This window comes from Gymnogyps californianus, chromosome Z, assembly GCF_018139145.2.
Source record: "Gymnogyps californianus isolate 813 chromosome Z, ASM1813914v2, whole genome shotgun sequence".
NCBI lineage: Eukaryota > Metazoa > Chordata > Aves > Accipitriformes > Cathartidae > Gymnogyps > Gymnogyps californianus.
This window is the reverse complement of record NC_059500.1, coordinates 83,249,041-83,272,572: the sequence shown is the minus strand read 5'-3', so window position 1 is coordinate 83,272,572 and position 23,532 is coordinate 83,249,041. Positions and strand designations below refer to the sequence as shown.

Genomic DNA, 23,532 nt, shown 5'->3' with positions numbered 1-23,532 from the left:
CAGCCAGCTGCGATTAAACCCCCGGCCGCCGGGCTCGGGCTTGGTTAGCTGCTCTGCCGCTGAATTTTGGTCCGACGGCAGAAACACCTTGCAGCCCTGAGCAGGTCAAAGTTGCCATGAATATGGAGCATCTCCAGAAGGCACGCATCTGTGTGTTTAAGTAGTGTGAAATTAAGTGATTTGTTAGGGGTGGAGGTCCTGATACCCACCAGCCTACCTCTTTTGACAGTAAAATACGCTCTCCATAGCTGCAGAGATTTTGCTAGGAATAATTGACTACATGAGGCAAAGAGAAGGGGAGAGTTTTGCTTGGCAAATGTTAAACAATACATTTATTCACACTGGAAAGAGCTACGGATAATCCTCAGCAAAGCGTTGCAAAGGTGGAATTCAAGTCTACAATCCACAGCTATTACTAGCTTAAGCCACCTTCTCCTTTGTTAAATTTGATACAAAACCCCGTATTTTATTAATGCAAATTAATGATTAAGATGACCCTTCCTGCAGTTTATTTATAGGTATTTTTAAAATCTCAAGAACAGCACAGATTTTGATTTGCAGGATGATTCTGCAAACATTATGGGGCATAACGACCATGAAGGTTTGTTTAGGTATAGATACAAACACACACACACACAAAAGAAATGACAAAAAACCCAGATTCATTATGTGTCTACTAACTTTCCCCAGAAGAACGTTACCAGTTAACTTCTCAGAGCCCTAACGACCCTATGAAAAATCTTATCCCAGAAGCAATCCCTATTCGTCTAAGTGGAACTACATCCCGGAATTAAATCACTACTAAATACGACCAAAGGAATTCTGCTTCTACAGTTAGTTCCAATTATTTCTTCACTTTTCTCTGTATTTTAAAATGGGAAGAAGAAATAAAGCTACATACAGTTTTAATTAGATGAATCTATAGCTTTTTATGCACTTCAGATTTGCTAATTAGTAACTAGTATTTAAAAAATTACAGAAAGTAAAACCACACCAATATTTACAGCAAGGAAGTAAAGAAGTAAACAAATACATAAGTAGCCACAAACAGTTGCCTTCGCGCTGGTTCTTGAAAAGGGTGGAAGAAACAAGCCCAAAGGAAGAAAAAAAAAAATCTCCTCAAATAAAAGACAAAAGGAGCAAACTCTCAGCTTTCCAGCTTGTGGTGCCCAGCTAAAGCAACAGTCGGGCTGGCACAGAAATTGTATGCCAGCTCAAAAGAGTGCAGATCCACCGGATCTCCCCCAAAATATCTTTTTTTTTTTTCTTTTGTTCCCACAGCTACAGCAAAGTGCAGATCTCCCTGTTCTACAGAATAAAGCTTAACAAAAATGTTCTCTTTTAAAAGACAAAACTTTTGATAATTAGTTTAGCTTAGAATTGCAGGTCTTAAACTTTTTTTGTTCTCCAAAAGCCTGCTATAAAAATGTTTCCCCTTTTTGACCTCCTCTGCTGATCAAAATCTGGCAGTTGCCGCATTGTTTCTGCCAGAAGGAGAAGCTGTTGATGCAGATATTCCTTGGACAAAACTCTATTCACCTATTAAAGCATTGTACATGTCCTTTTCCTTAAGCAAAGCAGGGTATTTTCAAACAAAAGAAGTCGGAAATAAATATCTTATTTCTTATTAGATCATCTATCTCTAATTAAAAGTCCGTGCAAGCACCCTATGCACTTTGCCAGCTTCTGATATTGAATTGCCCCCTTACTTGTCTCAGCCACTTCTGTGTTGCATTTTGCAGTGAAATCTCTTCTAGGCAGGGAACTGTATTTCTGTCACAGTCCTCACCGTTATCAATCCTGATCCGACTGAGGTCTCCAGTCACAGAACACCATCAATATTAAGCAATAATCATGATAATAGTAATTCATATCAAGCATCTTCCATTTGCTTGGCCATCTCCGTTATGTTATTAAATTAATAGATGTGCCACCGCCAAAGAAAAATAGCATAAAGACAGAAATCTTATTAAACTAGAGATAAAATTTTAAACAGTTCTGGGAACTGCCAAGGCCTGCCTTTGGGTTCCTCTGGGCACTGCTCAAATCCACTTAGCAAACTATGAGGGTTATTTAGTTATTTGTTTTGATTTAATCAGTTTGTGAATTATAAGTGTTTAATCAAATTAATTCTGACTGCTGCCAAGACAGAAGAAAAGCAAGAACATTATAAAAAAAACGGACTGCAGAAATACAATATTCCGTGTTATTGCAGCCTTTTACAAGAGCAGGAGACTGCATACAGCTCTCTACAACGTCAGCAGTTTAGTTGTGCCTCAACCACAAACGCCATAGGAGTTGTACTGCAAAAGAATGGGCAAGGGTGTTTTGGGGCATGGTCTTTGAAGCTGATTCTTCTACTTGTAAAACCTTTTTATTCCTTAAGATTTAGCGAGTCTACTTCATTTCTGTATTTGTTGTTTCAAATTACCTAGATGTAAACATTAAAATTGCATTCAAGCTTTACCAAGATTTGCTGGAATACATTGGTATCTGTTCCTTCCCGTGTCCGCATTACCTGTAGGATACAGCCCAAAAGAGTCCCAACCGGTTCCACATCTCTCTCTCTCTCTGATAAAGATCCCCATTTCATACATACACCCTTCAAATACCTTTTTACACAGTTATGTCGTACACACGGTACCAGCTTGAGAGCTTAGAACCTGATACTCTGCATCGCGAGAGGGATGCTTTGGAAGGTCTCAGATCTCCGTCTGCACAGAAGATGCGTTTTGGAGCGGAGGTAAAGGCAGACGCCAGCTGCCCACGGCCACCCTTGCCTCAATCTACGGCAGATGGAGAAATCCTCACTTTACCACCGGTGTAGCTCTCCAACCCTCACACGTGGTCACGTAGAGGAGGACCGAGACCCATTTCTTTTGCCTATAACGAAACAGCAGCCCTGCACAATACAGCTCAGCCAAACACTCAGGTGAACATTGAAATCTGTCTTTGCCCAACACAGCACTTATATCTGCAAATTAACATCCCATCAAGACCTCCACCATTTAGTACTCTGAGACTGGGAACGTACTGACGACCTCTGATGATGGCAGATAGGGACAAGATTTAGGCACAGCCCATCCTCTCTTCCCCCATCCGTACAAACTATCTCCATCTGTACTAATAGCACTATAAGTACTAACAACGCAATAACACATCTTAGGGTAGGAGCAGCCGCACACCCTCCCAATGCAGCACTGCACCCTGCAGCTTGTTTTCTATTTTTGTTCTAAGGACTTGAAATGTAAATGATCACCACAAAAGGTCACAAAACATGATCAATTGCTCTGTGACATTTTACCTTGAGAATAAGCAAGAAAAAGTAAACACAAAGGTTTGGAACAAGATGTGCCAAGACATCAATGCCCTTTGGGCACTATGTGTAAGAGAAATTTAAAAGTAACTGGAGCTGGGTGCATTAAAAAAAATAAAAATAAATCAGAATATGCGTTTGAGGTCGTGAAAACGAGCAGTAGAAGAGTAAGATCAAACTGACAGGTACTCGGTGTTCCCAGCAAATCAGGGATTATATAAGTGTTCCCTAAACTGCAGTTTATCCTCGTCAGTGAGCTTGGGGCTCCTACTCCTCGGTAGCTGTGCAAATGGAAATCTCCAAAGATCACGTCCAAGGGGAGAACCTGACGAGACACAACGGGTGGGGGTTTTGCGCCTTTCTTTCACGCTCTAAAGTGTGAGCTTTTCCATGTCCAAATGGGCCTGTCATTGAAATCAGCTACAGAAGAAAAGCTTATGTAGTTCCAGTAAATGGAAGGAATGAATAAAAAGAAAGGGAACAATCTCAAACATTTTTCGAAATATATTCAGAAACAGCGCTTAACAAGTAGTAAGCATAATTAACACCTATTATGTACAATATTATGTTATGAAATAATATCAACCCACTTCACCAGTGATATGGAAACGTTAAGACTTTTTCAAGGAGGAAAGTACTGGATTTAAGAGAAAGAAATGCACCTTTCAGAAAACAGATATATTTGTCGGAATAAGCAAGATGACAACAGACCTACCTGCACGGGGTGCATATAACCTACCAATAAAATATTTCTTTCCCACACCACCTCTTCCCCAGGAGCAGCTCTGCTTCTCATTATTCCCCGAGATTGTTCCATTTAATCAAAGCGCAGTTACGTTTATTGCAGATGTTAATCTGCAATCAGGGAACAGTTTCTGCTTGTTCACCTAAGTTTAAGTGATACTAGTGTTGCTGAAGCCTCTCTGGAAAAATCACTGCTTCTCTCTAAAACATTTTTTGGGTGTTTCAGTTCTTATTTTACCATGATCTCCCGGACAAGTGAAGGGAACCTTCTGCAAGGGGTAGACTGGGTCTCTCCGTATATGAAAAAGCTACACAAAGTAGGAATAGCTACACGAATACCCGTGATCGCTGGCCACGAGGTGCTGAGCCCATGGCAGACTTACCCTGGAGTTAACCACTTCCAAGGAGATGTTCTGAGGCATCGCACTGGGCACTGAAAGGGAAGAAAAGCAAAAAGAAATGGGAAATATTGCCATTAGTGTCTAAGGCAGAAGAGGTTACATCGAATATTTCTCTTGTTGGAAAGAAAAGAGTGCAGCTCTTACACCTAGTTTATAATCTGATCACAACCATGCAGCTAATCCAGGTGGCACTTCAGAGGTCCCCTAGGGAGAGGAAAAACAAATGCATCTGTTCATTTTTTCCCATTTTTGATAGACCTATTAGTAAGCCCTTTAAACAGCCAGTCAGCAGGCTCCCTGCAGTGAGACCAACTACCTGAATTCAGTTATTTGTTATAAACTTGGTCAGAAATAAACAAGAACATGCCACAATTTCTCTGGCTTTTATGTATTAAAGTGCATTTCAGAGAATACATTATATACAGACAGAGCAGGGTATTCCTCTCAGTGGCACCAGTGCACCTCTTTTTACAAGGATGCCTAAGGGGGAAAGAGAAAAGAAACTTTGTCTTTAGATATCATTTAAAAAACAGTGTTTTCATTAGGGTCTCCTTGTCATACGTAATATAATCCATACTTGGTTTTATACAACTAAACTTTGCTATATCCATTCTGATAAATATACTTTAATTCTTAAATGGGGCTGACAGCTATTCAACACGTGGTCTTACAAAGATGCTTCACGAGGCATTAATGAGAGGGTCCGGCACCCACAGCTTTAAACAAAACAAATGGTTCTGACGCAAGGGGGTTTTTTCCATCTTAAAAGTTCCCTTAATCTCACGCTCTCTTTAGCTATAATCATAGGAAAAACCTGTATGGTGCAGATTCATTTATCCTATCCGTCCTGCCAGCTCCCTCCCTGTGAAGGATCGGGCTTGCACCACCGAGACACAGCGTGGATATCGGTGAACGCTCAGCATCTGCACGGTTGGACAGGCCATTAGCAACTAACTATTTACTGACAAATTTCTGCCTGTTTTCCACTCCGTATCTGTATATTTGTTTCCAATACGCTTGTGCAACAATGGTTCAAGTGTATATGCCTCCAGCTGATGGCAAATATTCATTCAACTGCTGAGGAGCCAAGAGCTTTAAAAATAAGTTTGTAGTTGGTGATGCATCAACTGCCTGATGTGAACCTGAAGCTTTATTTTCCTTTCAGAGAAATAATGCCTGCCTGCTAACCTGGGCTACCGAACAGTTGAAAAGCAGAGATGCAGTTTAGGCTTACAGGAAGGTGGCCCTGAATTTGCAAAGAGCGAGCGGAAAAAGGATCGTGGTGAATATCCAATTTAAGAACAGTTTGCAATGCGATGCATTAGGGAAAATGAGAGAAAATGACTTTTCAGTGTACAGGTATGAATATATCAAGTCAAAGAAGAGTTGTTTAACACATTTTTATATGATATTAACAAGAATGCTAGGGCAAAATCATTCTCGTTGCAGTTGTCCACATATTTGAATTGATTCAGCAAAGATCCTCAAGACTGATCTGAGACCTGAAACATCTTAGAGATCAAATAAATTAATCTTATTTAAACAAGTGCAGTGTTAAGAAGCGCTTGGATTATTATCTGTTGTTATCTGAATGGGGAAAGGACTTCTGGCTGTAGAGAATAATTTAATAGGCAAAGAGCTACGAGCTGGAATCCATCTACACTAGAAATCAGGCGTACCTTTCTTTTCACCTTCTTCAGTCTTCACTGAAAATTGCTGTCTAGGAGTGTGGGACAGACATCACCAAGCAAAATGTATACGTAAGTATTTCTGTAAATCACTTATTCTGGCCAAAACTTTCACCAGAATGCCCTGGTGAAATTCTATGTACTGGATAGAGGCGGACATAACGGGGGCTGTTGTCTATATTGTCTCTCTCTCTAGTCTATACTGCCCATATAAGCTGCCAGCTGTGGCACACAGAGATGAGCAGACTGGCTCGAGGTCAGCACTCCGGCAGAGGCAGGCTGCATCTACAGTGAGAACTCGCCTCTGACCTTAACCTCTACGAATCTCTAAAGAATGTGATAGGCACTAATATGGGAAGAAACACTCCCGTACCATCATTAAAGGAAAGGATGGCAGCAAATCATATAAATGATACTTTGCCCAGATTATTTTAAGCAGCGCTGATCAGACAGCTCCTCCGCCGGACTCTGTCTAGTCACGTTTACGTTCAATAAACAAATCCCCAAAGTGTAGCACTTCGTAGCATCCTCAGTGCATGCTGCTATTTAAGGATTTAAGTCAGTCAGAGCTAAGTCATTTGTCAGTGCTAATAAGAAAATAATATTTTAAATACAGGCTACAAAAGAGCAAAAGTAACAATAGCTAACCAGGAGGGACCCGCTTGCAGCGAAGTCCCACATTAATACCGCGTCCTTCATGAAGGCTCTCTGGATCATAAAAAGGAAAAAAAAAAAAAAAACCACAAAAGAGAAAAAAGATGCATTTGAATCACAATAATCTGAAAACTCAGACTGCTTGGAGACAGAGGTAGAGCAAAGTGAGCGGCAAGGAATACAGAAACTCTTCCTCAGCTTGGGGATCCCAAGTCACAGAGATTCCCTGTTGGAAAAGGTCCAGGGTAAGCACCAGCCCGAGTCAGCTGGGGGTTCCCAAAACCAGCAGCTGAGTCTCTGGACCTTTTGTTTATCCTGCCACAGTTTGATTTGAATATATGCATTCAAGGAATATACAAAACTAACCTGACATCGTGCATTTTAACCCCCCCCGACCTGCCTCTCCATCAGAGCAGACAGACCAGGCTGGGGGACCCGAGCCCCCTTCTCAGCTCTGCCCTGACCTACCGGGGCTCCGCACGCAAAGTCTTTCCCTGTTCAGTCTCTTTTGTATCTCTCCAGATTAGCAGCTTTAGAAACTAGTTGGTTTCTCAAGTGCAGGGACTATTCTTTATTTGTTTCCATACTGCCCATGACAGTGCAAAGTTGATCTAAGGCATTGCTGCTGCAACGGTACCGGCAGCGGCAAACGGTACGTGAAACACTTCATCTCCCTTAATACAGAGGAGATGTCACTGCTCACACTCCCCTCATTTGGAAAAACATCAGACAGAAAACCGTCTCTCTGACGTACTTGGTATTGCAAGGAAAAAGAAAAGTGAGATATTTTTGGACATTTCTGAATGAGCCGATCTGGCAAACGCCAATATCTGCCAGAAAAGCCTGCTCTCACTGGAGAATATTTGACCTTGTTTGAGAGCAAAGCAGACCTGCTCAGAGCCCCTGTTTCTCAAACGTGATTCCTCTTTTCTCTCCTCTCTCTCGTGGGCAGCGAAGGCTCATTGCGACAGTTAGCCATTGCCACCTTAAACCTTTCCCTCTCACTACTGACTTTCAAGTTTTAGTGCTACTTCATATTATTTCCCTGCTGGACAAACTTCTCTTCATTTTTCTTTTTTTTTTTTTTTAACTATTTGTTTATCTTTCTATTATTTCGATTATTTCTCTTCAGTGAACGCTTGTCATATTTCCCGATTTTGTTGCGTACATGAACATAACTGATGCGCTCCTTCTCTTTTCTTCCAGACTTTCAATCAAAACGAGAAATAAATCCAGATCCGACCCAGCATCGAACTCAATCGCTTCCCCAGCAATACTGGGTGTCTTTATTCCTTGCTTGCTGTTCAGTCAAGGAGACGTTTTGCATTACCAAATCAGAGACGCTGATTTAATATCTCAGGCTGCATGACAATCAGAGAGCTCCCCTGGCAAACCCAGCGCCTGCGAGATTACAATTACTTCCTCCAGTTTTATATCTTGATCAAATAAAGAAATTGGATGCACCTGGTAAAATTTGCTTTTTGTTTATTATTCACAGCTTAATTATACCATTAGAAATTAGAGCAGAACTCATTTTACCTAGCGTTAGCTATGCAATAAGCAATGAACAGAGACAGATGCAGCCAGGGATAACTCGGCCCCTTTGTCTCGGCACGGGGTGACTCAGCGGTGGAAGAAGCCTCAAATATACTGGAGGAGCCTTGCTGCCTGCTTGGACCAGGTGCCTGAAGGTAGGTGAGGTGAGCCTCACTGCTGGGGACTTGCTGATGGGAAGAAGGTTCATATGGCAAGCTACTCAGATTTGTTGTTGGTTGTTTTTTTCTTTTCATAGAATCATAGAATGGTTTGGGTTGGAAGGGACCTTTAAAGGGCATCTAGTCCAACCCCCCTGCCATGGGCAGGGACATCTTCCACTAGATCAGGTTGCTCAGAGCCCCGTCCAACCTGGCCTGCAATGTTGCCAGGGATGGGGCATCTACCACCTCTCTGGGCAACCTGTGCCAGTGTTTCACCACCCTCATCATAAACAATTTCTTCCTTCTATCTAGTCTGAATCTCCCCTCTTTTAGTTTAAAACCATTACCCCTTGTCCTATCGCAACAGGCCCTACTAAAAACTCTGTCCCCATCTTTCTTCTAAGCCCCCTTTAGGTACTGGAAGGCTGCTATAAGGTCTCCCCAGAACCTTCTTTTCTCCAGGCTGAACAACCCCAACTCTCTCAGCCTGTCCTCATAGGAGAGATGCTCCAGCCCTCTGATCATCTTCGTGGCCTCCTCTGGACTCGCTCCAACAGGTCCGTGTCCTTCTTATGTTGGGGGCCCCAGAGCTGGATGCAGTGCTCCAGGTGGGGTCTCACGAGAGCGGAGTAGAGGGGGAGAATCCCCTCCCTCGACCTGCTGGTCATGCTGCTTTGGATGCAGCCCAGGAGACGGTTGGCTTTCCGGGCTGCGAGCACACATTGCTGGCTCATGTCCAGCTTTTCATCCACCAGTAACCCCAAGTCCTTCTCCGCAGGACTGCTCTCAGTTTCTAACTGGTGCAATTAAAGAAATCTATTTTCATTTGCCCATCAGATGAACGCATGTCCTTTCTGGTTTTGCTGGTTGGTTGTTGTTCTTTAGTCGTAGAGCAGAATGGCCCAGAACGAGATGGCTGAGCAAGCCCCCTGAGTGTTTCCCTGCAGCACAGAGAGCACCCGGGTCCCCAGGCTGCTGTTTTGGGAGAGGCACAGGAGGAGCAGAGGCACTAACCGGGGACAGCGAGCCGGGAGGCAAGAGGGACAGACCCAGGTCCCTGATCCAATAAAGACAGAAAGGTGTACACCCCAGGTAACCAGGCCTTGCTGGCGCTGGCACGAACTCCAGCCACCAAACCTTCCCACAGATGCTTCGTTACAGCCTGCACCTTTCCCCAAAAGGTTTCAGGGCTGACACACCAAAAAAAAAAAAATGTTTTGCATCAGGCAACTCCTGCGTAATTCTTGCAGGGGAAGAGGAGGGGGAAGGAAACGGCCCAGGACTTCTTCTGAACAGATAAAGATGGATTGGGTAATTTTAGGGGAATTCACTACACCAAGAGGTTGGGCTACTGGGGTGGTACAAGAAGGGACTCGGTCCCCAGCAGGGTCACAGCCACGACACGGTTCACCTCCGGTAAATCCACGCTCGTGGCTCTGAGCGATGGGCTCTGCTCACGCTCCCGTAAATGCCCTCGCAGCCCGTTCCTCCTCGCCCTCCTCTCAGCTCTTATGCAAACACAGGAACGGCTACCGACATCTGAAAAAGTTCATAGGCTGTCTCCTGTGTCGATTTGAACTTCAATCTCCAATTTTTACTTTAAAAAAAAAGCATTCATATTATAATTACGGATATAAATTATATTTAAATCAAGTACTCAGGAAGCATGAAATAATACTGTCTGCCAATTGCTGAGATTAAATGCATTTTGATAAATTCATGAGCATGATAGCTCAAAGCATTCCTGAAATGGCATGCAGCTTGGCCAAATATTATCTGAGCTGTATTTTAAACTGAAAATTAAGCATTAAAGATACAGCATGTTCCTTGATCTGGTGAATGCTATCTGGGGTCTGTAGCTCCTGCAGCTGGAGATGCCACACTAAATCCCCTTTGACTGGGATGCATTTCTCAGACTACAGATTACACCCCAGAGCTTCATGGAAAATTTCTGCCTACAGACCTGCAGGAGCTAATAGCACAGGCTTTTTTTTTTTTTTCCTGCAACTACGTACCCTATCGTACACCATACAGCAAAGGATTGGCATGGAAAAAATAACCTGCTGAAGCACGCACACTCTCAAGAGGAAGGCAGACTTAAAAATGATCCTGTCATTTTTACAAGAGGAAAGGAAAGGCAGACCAACCTTCAGGACTTTTCTCCCATTTCTGACTTTCTGTTTACTTCTGTTTCAAACCAGCTTTCAGAAAAGCAGCGCGGGAGTCGCTGCCCTTCAAGATCGTCCCGGCTCCTTGCCCACGGGCTGCCCTCTGGGTTTGGCTACCGAGGCGAAAATAAACTGTCAGAGACTACATGGACTGAGATGCAAAGACAACATGAAGCAAAGACCAAAGGGAGCTGGTCATGACAAGCAAGGTGCTCCTCGTTATGGTTTTGTCCGGTGACAAAAGCATCGGGCAGGAGCGGGGAAAGGTGTCCAGGCTCCTGTCCCTCTGACAGCGGCGGTCCCTGACTGATGAGGCTGCTAAATTGAAATTTAAGTTGGGGCTGCAATCCAAAAAGCATAGCGGGGCAGCCTGGGGAGCTGCTCTCTTCCATGGTGGTGGCAGGGGACGTAGGAACAAAACCTGCCCAAAGCCCAGATGTGTATATGGGCAACTACAGGCTTTCTCCTTCCTTTATCTCTCACCTATAAAACAGGACAGATTAAATGTCTTTGTCCCTCCTCTCCATAGGCTGTTAGCTCACCCATGGAGGAGTTATTTCTTGCTGTTTTATTGCACAGCCTTCTAGCAGAAGAGACCTTAACCCTGGGAAAGGTCTCTGCGCAGTACCATAAAAGAAGAAATTGCAGAAAGTTTTGGTGCTGCAGACTTGCTCTCTCCATTCCCTCCTTTCCTTCTCGGGACAGCTAGCACTGCTACCGCCTTCGCCCAGGCTTGGCCAAAGCCAGGCTCTCGCTGCGGCCCTTTGGCCGCTCTTCTTCATGCAAGAGACCAAAGCGGTTTCAGGCAGACCCAGAATAAGGAGGATGAAAAGATATCCTAAACGGATTTTCTCTTCTTTTACTCCTGCTCCAAAAAACCTGAGGAGGGCCGGGAAGGTTGCAGCCAATTGACTTCTTTGCAGAACAGACTTCTGCTTAAATAAAGAGAAAAATAAATACTGTCTTCTTCCAGATTCCTGACACAAGGGCACCCATGCACGCTCCTGTTTTCTGGAATAGTCTCGTGCAAACCTTCTCGTTAGCAATGATTTTTGTTCGCAGACAGGTGAAGCGTTTGAAACACTTGCAGAGGATAATTTTCAGACTCATGAATAAAAATCTTTCCCTTTCTCACTTACGGTGACATTTAAAACCAAAGTGGAGTACAGGGCCGCAGTTCTGCACTTCACAGTGTGAATTAAATCTACATATATTATGCAAAATATTCATTTTCACTTGTTTTCCTTTTGTTTTTATAATTATAAGTGTGAAGTAATTTATTCTGCCAAGATCCAGCCTGTATTACAAGGGAAAACTGAATTTGCTGGGTAGACATAAGTAGCACTTGAAAAAAAATATTGCAGAGGTGTCAAACGTACAATAACAGTGCCAACCGAGCTGCGGGTCTCGTGGATGAATCCTGCTGAAGATACAGCCCGGAATAACGCAGATTAAAACAGCGCTGGGGTTCACCAGCTCAGAAATTGATATTTTTAGTTGATCAGGTGTAGCATTCAGAAGCAACTGGGTTACCAGACAGACAGAAAATGGCCATTCTCTAACCTCGTACAAATTTTCAGCTGTTTTGGGTAGAATAACAAGGGAGAGTTATCAACTTCGTAATAAAACTAGCTAAGTATTTGTAAATATAAAGGGAAAAATCTCAGTCACCCTGGTTCTCCATTCAATTTTTTTTCGCTAGCATCAATCTACGGCATGGAAAGGAACAACAGTGAAATTTTTATGCGACTGAGGTGCGTGCCAGGCGCTGTTGCTGAATGTGCTCATTAGCACAGGTTATCTGCTACACTTCTGAGGGCAGAAAAGCCCAGCAAGTTTAACATACCTAGCTGAAGCCCACGGCAACATACTTCTTGCCTACTCCCTGATTTTATACTCTCATGTAGAAGTAAACATTTTTTACCCCATGAAAATGACCTTAAATTAGCGATCCAAACCCAGGCCAGGACCACCCAAACTCCCATACCTTGCTTTACTAGCATGAATGAAAAAGAAGCTGTCTGAATTTTTATCAGAAGGAAAACTTAACTGTTTATAAATATCACTTTAAAAGCTTAGGTGACACCTCTTATGTCATCTTTAAACAAAATGTTGGTATGGAAAAAGCCCCTCTGGCTGCAGGGCTCGGTCAGGAGCTGGCACATCCCTGAAGCCTCTGGAGCCTGCCTCTGCTCTGGCTTCTGCTTTATGAACTCTCACCAACCTCACTGAAAGAATTTTTCCTTCATTTTTATGGTTTTTACACTTTTGTAGCTCAAATGACTCCAATGAAGTTATTCTTGTTTTAGCCAGGTGTGGGGATCAGGCTCAGCGACTTCAAGAGGACCCAGGCGCGCATAAGTTTTGTGATATTAGACACAACTAAGCGCTTCTGAATGCAAAATAAAATTCAATTTATCTCCTGGAGCCTGCGAGCCACAGGAGCACAGCACGAGCTTGGGGAAGGATGCTGGTGCAGCCGCTGTGGCGAGCAGAGATTGAAGCCCTGGCACATTTGCTACCCCTGTGTTTAAAGCACAAGGAAGACCCAGGCAGTTGGCTCTTCAAATGCAGCTGTAATAAAATGGTGTCTGTTGAAAAGCTGAAAGGATACCCCTGTGTCTAAGTTAAAGAGGAAATAAAGAGAGAAGTAGACTATCCTTATCACTAAGACGTAGGAATAATGAACCAAACCAATTATCCTTGGAGATGAACACCAGCTCCGCGGCTACCACTGCAGGCAGGTACCAAACCTCTGATTTCTGTCCTGCGTGTTCAATAACCTCCTCGCTTCATTGCTGCCTCTTCCGAAATACAGTGGCAGAAAAAAAAGTTTGACGATTGCAACCGATAGACGCAACCTGCCCACCCCGGGGCCCCTCCGTTCCCGCTCACCATCCGAAAGCGTGGTGACCGTCACATCCTCGGTGGAGACGCCGGGGCCGTAGCGGTTGTAGGCGAGGAAGCGCAGGGTGTACTCGGTGAACTTCTTCAACCCCTCCAGTCGGTAGGAGAGCCCGTCCACCTCCACGTTCTAGCACACAGAGACGACAAACCAAAGGGAAACGTGACAGCCAGCGCCACGGCCATGCCGCGGGATGAGCGGATTAGAGGAGAGCTTTTTCACTCTTTGAGAAGTAGAGCTAAATCCTTATTTAAGTTGATATCAAAGGCAATTTGTAACAGAGTGGCTTGTTACAGCTCGGTTCTCGGCACTCATCCCCAGCCCTGCCCACGGCTTCAGGCTGGAGGGGATTTCAGCACCTCAGAGCTGTGTTTAGTTACTTAGGGCGCAGGAGAAAAGGAGGGTTTTTTTTGGTTAAGCCAGTTACTGCCACTTCACAGGTACGTGACACGGAAAGAAGCAAATAAAGGCAAAGAGTCAAAGGGGAATTTGGGAGAAAAGAATTAAGTAAAATAAAATCAAGAACAGAAAAAATGGGGATGGTATAAAAGTTCCCGTAAGACTACTGAAGCACCTGCCACAAGACTGCTGATGCCTGTGATTATCACGTGCTATCAGGTCAGAAAAAGACATCTCTGCCTTCTTCCCTGCCCTATTCTTTGCTAAAAACCTATTCAGGCCATACTCTACCCGCACAGCTCATCTCCACTGCTACTGCTGCTCTCCTGTCAAATATTGGTTATTAAATGGCCCGTGGGAAGCGTCTGAGCAGGTTGCAACCTGCAGAAGGCAAGGTTGCTTGTTTGCCACTCAAAAGCACGTGCTCATGGCAGAGTTAGGAGTGCAATTAAGTGCACAGCATCAACACCAATTTTTACTATAAGTATCTGTCAGTCTGGAGAGAAAATGCATCATTTCTAGCCTGGACTCATATTACTTTACCCTCCTACTTGAAAGAAGTTACAAGAAGCAACTAAAAATACATATTCTACAAAGATCATGTGTACAAACTGCCATTAATGTGTTGATGGTTTTGCACAATGTGAAGGAGTCATCTAAAGGGTCTTCAAATGCTCTTTGGCATTATTCTGCAATTTCAGCATAAAGCTGAGGAATGGTTGATATATAATAGGCTGCCTCTTTACCTCCTGAACCCGTTTTATACTGGTGGAAATTTATTTTGCTTGATTTGCTCTTTTACCACTGGTCTGTGCAACATCTACCTAACCTGGGGGATTAATCCGTAACACCCCTCGCTCTTGAGCCTTTACAGCACTCTGAAGACCTGCAGATGCCTACACCAAATATCTCCTTTTCACAGGGAGAGCAGAGCCGCTCCGGTCACCACTCACCTGCTCTCTTCCCGTCGCCATCTCCGTACAGAAGAGCCTGTAGCCTTGAACGGGGCCGTTTGCATAGGCAGGGGGATCCCAGGAGACAAGAATCGAAGTAGGTGAGGTAGACACAGCCCGCAGGTTTTCCACCGGCCCGGGAACTTGCACTGCACAAAAAGGAAAGGACGGCATGAAAATCCCATTCCGGCATCGCCCGGGTCCCCGGCACAACTCAGCCCAGCACACACCTCCGAGGGATGCCTGCAACGGCACTGCTTCAGCGCTGTGCACCTCAGAAACTCCAGACAAAATACAAAAGGGATGATAAACCCACGGAAAATACGCTGCGGAAAGACCGTTGCAGATTTAGCACTGTGAATACATGAAATACTCAAAAGGGTTATTCCATCTAGGCTACATCTCTGTGCCTGTGGCTCAGAGGATGGACTTCATCTTAAAATTGAATTTCTGGGAAATAATTAGCACACATATCTAATGCACGCAATAGATGAATTTACCTTGCGGTAGTAGGAAATCAGAGACACGCAAATCTGATCATCCAAGACCTGTTCGAGCGAAGGACTGCCATTAGAAAAACCCACAGGCAAACACCAACACATCACCCGACACAACCAAAGTCATCTCATAAACACACTAACTGTGAGCTTAAAGCTGCTTTCCAGCGAGGCACCGCTTAGTTGTGTGTGTTTCCGTCCCAGCTCTGTATGTACCAGCTTGATGCTATTAAATTATAAATTGATTTGGTGCACCGCAGCAGGCCTTGGTTTCTTTTAGCAAGCAATTAGCCTTCAAAACCCCTCTGTTAGCTTCTACTTACACCATTTGCACGTACTGTGCGCATGTACCTGTTTATGTTATCTGTTTAAACTCCTTTATGCATCCCTCACTCTCTTTTAGCTGCCTGAGGGATCACAGACGACGGCTCAGATGAAGCATTAAGGGCAGCCCTTGGCACGCTCTAATGAACAAGGGAGCCCACAAAGGCTGGGCTCTAGGCTGGTATCCCTCCATTTAGCAGTGGCATGAAACTACTCCTGCAAAGTCACAGAAACTTGGTAGCACGGAGCAAGGTGATGCATTTGGTCAGAAAACATCATACAGCTCTTCACATAAAGCCCTGGGTGACTGGGCTGATCTCGGAGCTGACCTGCTTTGAGCAGGGGCTGGACCACAGACCTCTCATCATCTGCAAACCCTAATTTGCCCTTAAAAGTTAGACCTCACTAGTATGAGCTCCAATATTAAGATGTAGCCCCAGTTCTGCTCTTAAATAATATTCCCGTGTTTGCGTGGTGCCCAGTACTTACAGAAATTGCAGGGCTGTAACAAGCTCATCTTATTAAGCCAAATAACGACAATAAAAGTGTTAAAATATCTCATCCTTGAAACTATTATCTGGTTTGATTAGTTCTGAAAATACAGAGGTTTGCAATAGGTTTAGCCTTAAGCAGAGATCATTTGAAATGCAAAATTTAGATTGCCTTGACACTAGATCATGCTGGTGGGTGAAGAAGCACACAACTCCTCCTCGAATGACAACACAAAACAATCCCTTGTAATTGTTAAGGAAACCATACTAGGTCACCTCTTGTTACACAGACTGTATCTTAAAGTGCTCCAATTTCACCCTGAATGCAAACTATCACACATCAACCACATCAGGCTTTTGGATGTCAGCTTAAATCACTTATTAAAACAAAAGAGCTAAAAAAGCTTAATAAACTCCTGTAGCTACCAGCAGTACCAGAAAATCACTCCCTGCACGTCTCTGCTGGATCTAACCCCAGCGACAACTGATGTTTGGAGATGAGGCTATCTATAGCTTATCTGTGCCTTCATCTCGAACTCAAGCAAAACTGGAAGAAAAAAAAAAACAAACGAATGATAATTGGGGCAAAAACAGGTAAAGGTCAAGCAGAAGGTTATTTCTGAAAATCTTCAACACCAAATGGCACCTTTTTACTTTCAACAGGGAGTGTGCTGTGGCGTAAAACAAACTCAGAAGCTATTGTGCAACTGGCAGATAACAGAATTACAGCTCCTAGAACAGGCTTTCCGCAAAGTTACATCCCCATTACAAGGCAGTTTCACACTAACAGCTCTCCTTTGTAAATCTCTAAGCGCACGGTGAGCGGCGATAGCCGAGGAGCGCCTGACCCTGCGCTCCCTGGATCCGTCCCTCTCCGCAAGAACAGGGATGGCAAAGCTGGGCATTGGAGAAAGGCGCCCAGACACGTCATCAACAAAACACAGATAGCCCTTGATCACAAGTAATTTCAGGTTTAGATGCAGCGTAGATACATTTAATATATTTTTATTTCCTCCGCCCAGCTTTCCTTTTCATTCTATTTCAATATTTCTGACAGGCACTCTAATGTGCTTAAGGTCTCAGTATTTTCAGCACACAAAGCATTTAATAATCTCTCCTGATCCCTTCTGTCAAATAATAATCTCATGAAAATTGCATTAAGTTTTAAATCTTTTCCTAAATTCTTCTTTTTCTAAATAGCAGAGAGGCCCTAGAACTGCTTTACATTCCATTAAAACAAGACATTAAATCGTGTTTCTTCTAAAGTCAGTCTTTTACAACTAACAGCACCCTTTCTCTAAGAAAAAAGGATAAGGGAGAGAGGGCAGGCAGATGACTGATGCGCTTTCTTTTACCATGGGCTCCACATAACGCTTCAATATATTAAAAAAAACGCCGTTCCTCTGAGAATGCCCTTCCGCTCCCATAAAAGATTGGTTCAGCGCCTCAGACTGTTTCATAAATACAAGCTACAACAACTGCTTGCAAAGAGTTTGATGCTGCTCTCACAACTGCCAGTTTTGGGGTTATTTGGTGGAATTACTCCTATTCAGTAACAGTAAAAGCAATCAAGTCCAAAGCCAGAAATGGTCAAATGCTTTGCTTTTTTTCCCCCCAATGCTGATTTTAGGAATATGCATTGACTGCCTTTCTGTTATTGCTAATGTTAGCTGTCAGTGCGGCTGATGATCTTGTATTACCGGGGTGAATAGCTGTATCCACGCTGTGCTGTAAGAATGTGCCTCACACTGCCCCAAAAGCCAATGTTCCTGAGGCTGAAAGATGACACTTACCATAGGCACGTGATATGTACTTCGATTTTAGGTACATATTATTCCAGAAATAAGTACCTGTGTTCCTAACATACTCATTGCAGAGCAGTATTGTTGTGCTTCTGATCTGAGCTGGCCCCAGCAAAGAGGGCTGTCCTCTCCGTAAATGGTATGTCTTGCTTTTAATCTTCCAGCAGTTCTCAAATCTTACAGACTACGGGCTATTTTTGGAGCTAGCCTCCTGCCAGCACTCTGTATAAACCCAAAGGGTTCACACGTGCAGTTGGCAGTAGGTGAAGTGCCTCCAGAGAACGTCCGTAACTCATTCCCTCCCCTCCATCTTACAGAGCAGTGCTGCACATCCATGTCCCGTCCCGGCCGCTGATGCACCACACACACAGGGGCAAGTTGGGAGCCTCTGGCAGGAGAAACAACACTCGGATTCATACCTCCAGAGTATAAGTTGAGTCAACGCAGCTTGACTTTGAGGTCAGCAGACCCAGAGGAGCTCAGCAGGAGGGCTTCGCAGCTTGTAGTGGGCAATAGCTGCTGGGAAGACCTGGCACTTGTAGGGTATGAGGGCTTTAAGACCTCTAGTAACGCTGCAAGTTTGATTTGTTGTAGGAGCAGAAAGGACAGGCGTCTTTGTATGCCAGTGAAAGCATTTCCTTATTGAGAGACTCTGATATTGACCCAGCTCATTTTCAGTTGCATAAAACCAGATGTCCACATAGTCAACTGCTCCTCGAAACCTGCAGGAACACAATTTCTACTCTCATGAGCCTTCACTGTTCTTCCAGAGACTTCCTCTTTGCTATTGTTCAGTTAAACTTCTGATAATAACAGTTAATAAGATATAAGAAAGATACAAGTGCCTAAAATAGGAACATAGGCAACGACGTCAAAAATTGCTTGGCAACTGCCTAAACATGCTAAATATCTCTCTCAAATCTGACATTTTCAGAAGTTTCCGAAGCTCTGCCTTCTGCACCTCAGAGCCACCCTGCCTGCACCAGTGCAAATCTGGCTCAAACCAAAGCCCCACTGGAGAGCAGGGAGAGGAGTACCTGAACTCCTTGAGCACAGCTCTGGCACGTAAAGAGTTAGTTACCCCAAGACTGTTGCCTTAAGCTCTATCACAAGACACTGACCTTCTTTCAGGGGTACTGATGGGCTCCAGCCTTGGGCTCTAAGGTGTATCGATGCAGAATTATGCAACGGCAGCCTTTGGACAAGAAAGCAGAGCCCTAAACACCACCTTGAAGTTGGAATGCCCAAATATGAGGCGAAAGGATCACGGTCCTACTTCTTTTCTCTCTCCTTCTGCTCCCAGGGGTCTTGACTTTGCTGCCTATAGTCCAAACCAACCTCCCGCCTAACACGGCCACGATGCTCCTGCACCGAGCGTGCCATTCAAGGCATTCACGCTCTGAATCCTTTCAGGTAGACGAGAGCATTAAACTTTTGCATTAAACCTTCCCAGGAGAGAGCACGTACCACCACCATGCTTTCACAAGAAAAACAAACCCACTTATCCCAACTCAATTTTTTTTTAAAGGAATATGCCTGTTAATCCTGAGTTAGGCTTCCTTGGTCTCCAGCTCTGTGTCAGGCTAGCCATCTCCATCATGAAAGCTGCTTTTTAAAAACATTTTTCCTCGTGATTCATTCTTCTCTATAATGAGATGCAATGATTAAAATGTTCTTGTTATTACATTTCACTTTTCGTTTAAACAGCTGGTTCTGTGCTGATCTGCACTGAAAACATTTCAAACATAAAACATTTATGAAGCCGCTTGCAGTTATTGATAATAGAGTGCATGCTTTGATTGCGCCTTTGATTCCCCCTCCCCCTTTCCTTCTCTGTAGTTAACAGCTTTAACAATATTTCATTACAATCTGGTTCCATGCTGCACGGAAAGATGCAACTTCAGAGAGCCTGCAGGCAGTGTAATTATTAACACAGTGAAACCTGCTTCCCCGCGCCGGACACGCTCTGAAGACATGACAGTTGCTTGGCAGGACTGCCCCGGATGCCTCCAGTGCTATCCACGAGAGCTGGCGTTGGAATCAGCTTTTGGAAGTAGCTGTCATTTATATTTTCACAGAGTCTTCTGGTTTTCATTACTTTGCCCTTTAACTCTGCACGTGGTGCCCAGCTGCGCACCACAGATGGATGCGTGAATCTAATATTCTTCGATTTGTTAAAGAACACAGGACCAGAGATGGTACCACCAAGCTCAGCTGATGGAGTCGGCTCACCTCCGAACTCTGCAGCGAAGGGAAAGTGCCTCCTTGGAGCTGCCTTTAACGGAGGAGGTTTGGAAACGCGTCCTCCTCCACCCTCCTGCTGGGGAGGGGCAGAGGCCCCGGGGCTCGGGGGGAAGACGGGGAGTTCAGGGGACCTGTGCATCGCCAGAGACCCCGAATGTGCCAGTGGGGCACAATACCACAATACAAATTCTAGAAAGTCTGGACCAAGAGGCAGGTGGGAGTATGGTGTTATCTTCTTAGCCTGGGATCCAGCGATAGAACCTGTGGGAACGGTTCAAAGCTGCACCAGGCTTAGACTTGACATTAGAAAGCATTTCTTTACCAAGAGGGTGGTCAAACCCTGGAAGAGGCTTCCTAGAGAGGTGATCGATGCCCCAAGCCTGTCGGTGCTCAAGAGGCATTTGGACAACGCCCTTAATACCATGCTTTAACTTTTGGTCAGCCCTGGAGGGGTCAGGCAGTTGGACGAGATGATCGTTGTAGGTCCCTTCCAACTGAAATAGTCTAGTCTGTGCTATTCTTGCCAAATAAATCCTTGGCCAGAAATGGGTAAAAGAGCGGCAGCAGAAGCAGCTCAACACCTATACGGGCCCTTCATTAATAAAGAAACTTCAAAAAGTATCTTCAGTACCCAGCATTTTCACTCCCACACTTATTTTGCCTGACTTTCAAACACTTCAGCACGTATCACAGCACACAGTTCTGGGAATTGAACCGCTGTAACCAACCTGTTAGCCCTGCTACTAAACTCAGAAAGAGAACAACGTTTTAAATGGTTTCCTACCATTATTTTTACACTGTACTGCTGGGCTGTATTTGTGGCAGGAAAGCCATAAGATTGCAGATGGAGGAAGAAGTAGTCTATTGTAACCGTCTGCACTGGGGAGAAAAATCTCTCTGTGAATCAAAATCTATTAAGATTTCACTAATGTCAATAAGCTATTTGAAAGCAAATATGGGGTGCAAACATGAACGCTAAAATAATGCCATCAACGAAGAAATAGTCCGCAGTCAGTAAGATAAATTCATTCAGAAAACAAGCTTTTGTTACAAAATCCATCTGCTTCTGGGTGTCCAAACATGCCCTGCATTTGTTTGAGGTCTGAAAAATGGAAGGCAAACCTTTCTGAATGGAAGAGCATTTACAACGGCTGGAGGCCCCGCTATGCACTTAGGTGAAATGATAGCATCCGCAGAACTAAAAAGCAACTCCTATTGACTTCAGTGGGGACAGAAATTCAACCTTTTATTTTGAGAAACAGCGCTCAGAACGATAGGTTACAGCAATCCTGGCTCTGGCTCAGACTTCCAGAGGGAGCTGGGATAAATAATTTAATGCTTTTATGCTTCAGTTTCCTTCCCATAAAGTGGCATAATAATATATCTCCTACCCATTCTTTATCTTACCTATTTATATTGCAAGATTCCTGTGGTAGGAAGAAAGGTCCAGATAAAACAAAGATGAAGGTATGTCAAATGGAACTGAGACAGAATTTCAATTCCTACATCCAAAGCTATTTTAGAAATGCTCGGCAGCAGCCCGTTTTATAGAACATCTTCTCTTCGACCTTCTCCTTCTCATGGTGCTGTGTTACTGCTCCTGCAGAGGACCAGAGCGGTTATGGCTGAGCACCTCGTACCCCGCTAACCCCCAGTAAGGCAGGACCGGTGATGGCAGCACCCGGGTCCCTGATGGGAGCTGAGCGGGATGGTTTATCAAACACCTCTGTGACAAAGTGATGGGCTCGGGCATCCCACAGAGACAACCGATACGGAAGGGGCCAATGGACCTACCTGAATTGTTTAAATGACTTGGCACTTCCCAGGAACAGTAGTGCATCCCTCGCTCAACTGCAGAGGTTCAAGAGTCTGTCTTCTGTCTCAGGTCTAGTCCCTCCGTCAAATTTGTAGACATCATAGCACAAATGGCCTCGATCATAATTTAGGTCTCTAGACACGGCTGTCCTACAAATAAAACCTGTCTCTCCATAGAGATAGCTTTGTTTCTGATCAAAAGGTTTGAGAAGAGCTTTGTACCACCAGCCAGTAAAATGTGGTGGCATTGGATCAGCTGGAGGCACTGAGCAGGTCTCTTCCCAGTGCCCAAATCAGGCTCAGTGAAGTTTATTTCACTTCCAGCTCATTACCAGTGCCCCAGTCGCCATTGTTTTAGGAAAGCTGTAGGGAGACAAACACATCCCAGTGGTCTGCGGCTCAGCAGAGATTTTTGGATGAATCTCAGCAAAGTGACACATCAGTGCTCCTGTCCAGAGAAAGATCAGATGGTGCCAAAGCTAACTGCCAAATCTGGCTGGTGAAACACTGCCCCGTGTCTCACCAGCAGTGAGTGGAAAAGACGGCCACGCTGCCCGAGGACTGCAGCATCAAAAGGCTCCTTTGAGGGATCTTAAGGACGAAGGGAACGCACCCTAGTGCACAAAAGCTTCCAAATGCAACATATTTCTTACTGGTAAGGTGACATCTTCCTCACTGTCAACTGCCTCTCAGTGCTTACCCACACCCCCGAACTGCCACCTTCTGTGCACGCAGGGTAAATCCTGCCTTGGCGAGGGGTGCCAAGGGTGGTCCGTCTGTCCTACACCGCTCCTGGCTGAGGGGGATCCAGGCAGGGTCACTGTGCCTTTGCGTTACCGTTCGCATCAGGGACCTATAAATATGGAGATTTCATGCAAATGCTGCAACGCCTTGATTTGCATAGTTGATTAAGGTATGCTCATCTGTTCTGCATTTTTCTTTTTTCAGATAAAAGTGGCTTTAATTTTCTGCTTCTTCTTGGCAAGTCAGTCAAAGCAAAGTATTTTACTTGGCATAACGGTGCCTTTGCATCTCAGCAAACCTGGAGCAGAATTGCAGCATACTTCTAGCCAGCGAGGCTTATTTTTTTATAAAAAGCAATGATTAGGTGACAAGCACTGAATTCTTCATATCAACCACCTCCACGAACCACTAAAAGGCAGGAGTGCGTGGCGTACACAAACCTCAGAAATGGAAAATCCCTCTTCTCATTTAGACCATTTGGAATATTTTCACTGAAGCAGATTATTTCTGGTAAACATGGTCTTCACAGACATCAAAACATTTGGAAAAAATACCGACAATTTTTGCTTAGCAAGAAAAACGAAGCAAAGTAATTCCATAATGCTGAAACATCCAGTAATGACATTTTCAAACCAAAGTATTTCTTTGCTAAATTATTTTTAAATTACTTGCACCGATTTTGGTGTAAGC

General features: G+C 44.3%; 1 protein-coding gene across 1 annotated transcript in view; it reads right to left on the bottom strand.

Annotated features, from left to right (window-relative positions):
- The window catches only part of DCC (DCC netrin 1 receptor), a 580,257-nt gene that overhangs the window by 136,724 nt on the left and 420,001 nt on the right, over positions 1-23,532 (bottom strand). Inside the window, exons 10-12 of the mRNA XM_050913130.1 lie at positions 14,926-15,074; positions 13,564-13,702; positions 4,444-4,493 (exon numbers count right to left, since the gene is read on the bottom strand). Of these exons, the coding sequence (XP_050769087.1) occupies positions 4,444-4,493; positions 13,564-13,702; positions 14,926-15,074 (338 nt within the window). The remainder of the gene's footprint in view (positions 1-4,443; positions 4,494-13,563; positions 13,703-14,925; positions 15,075-23,532) is intronic.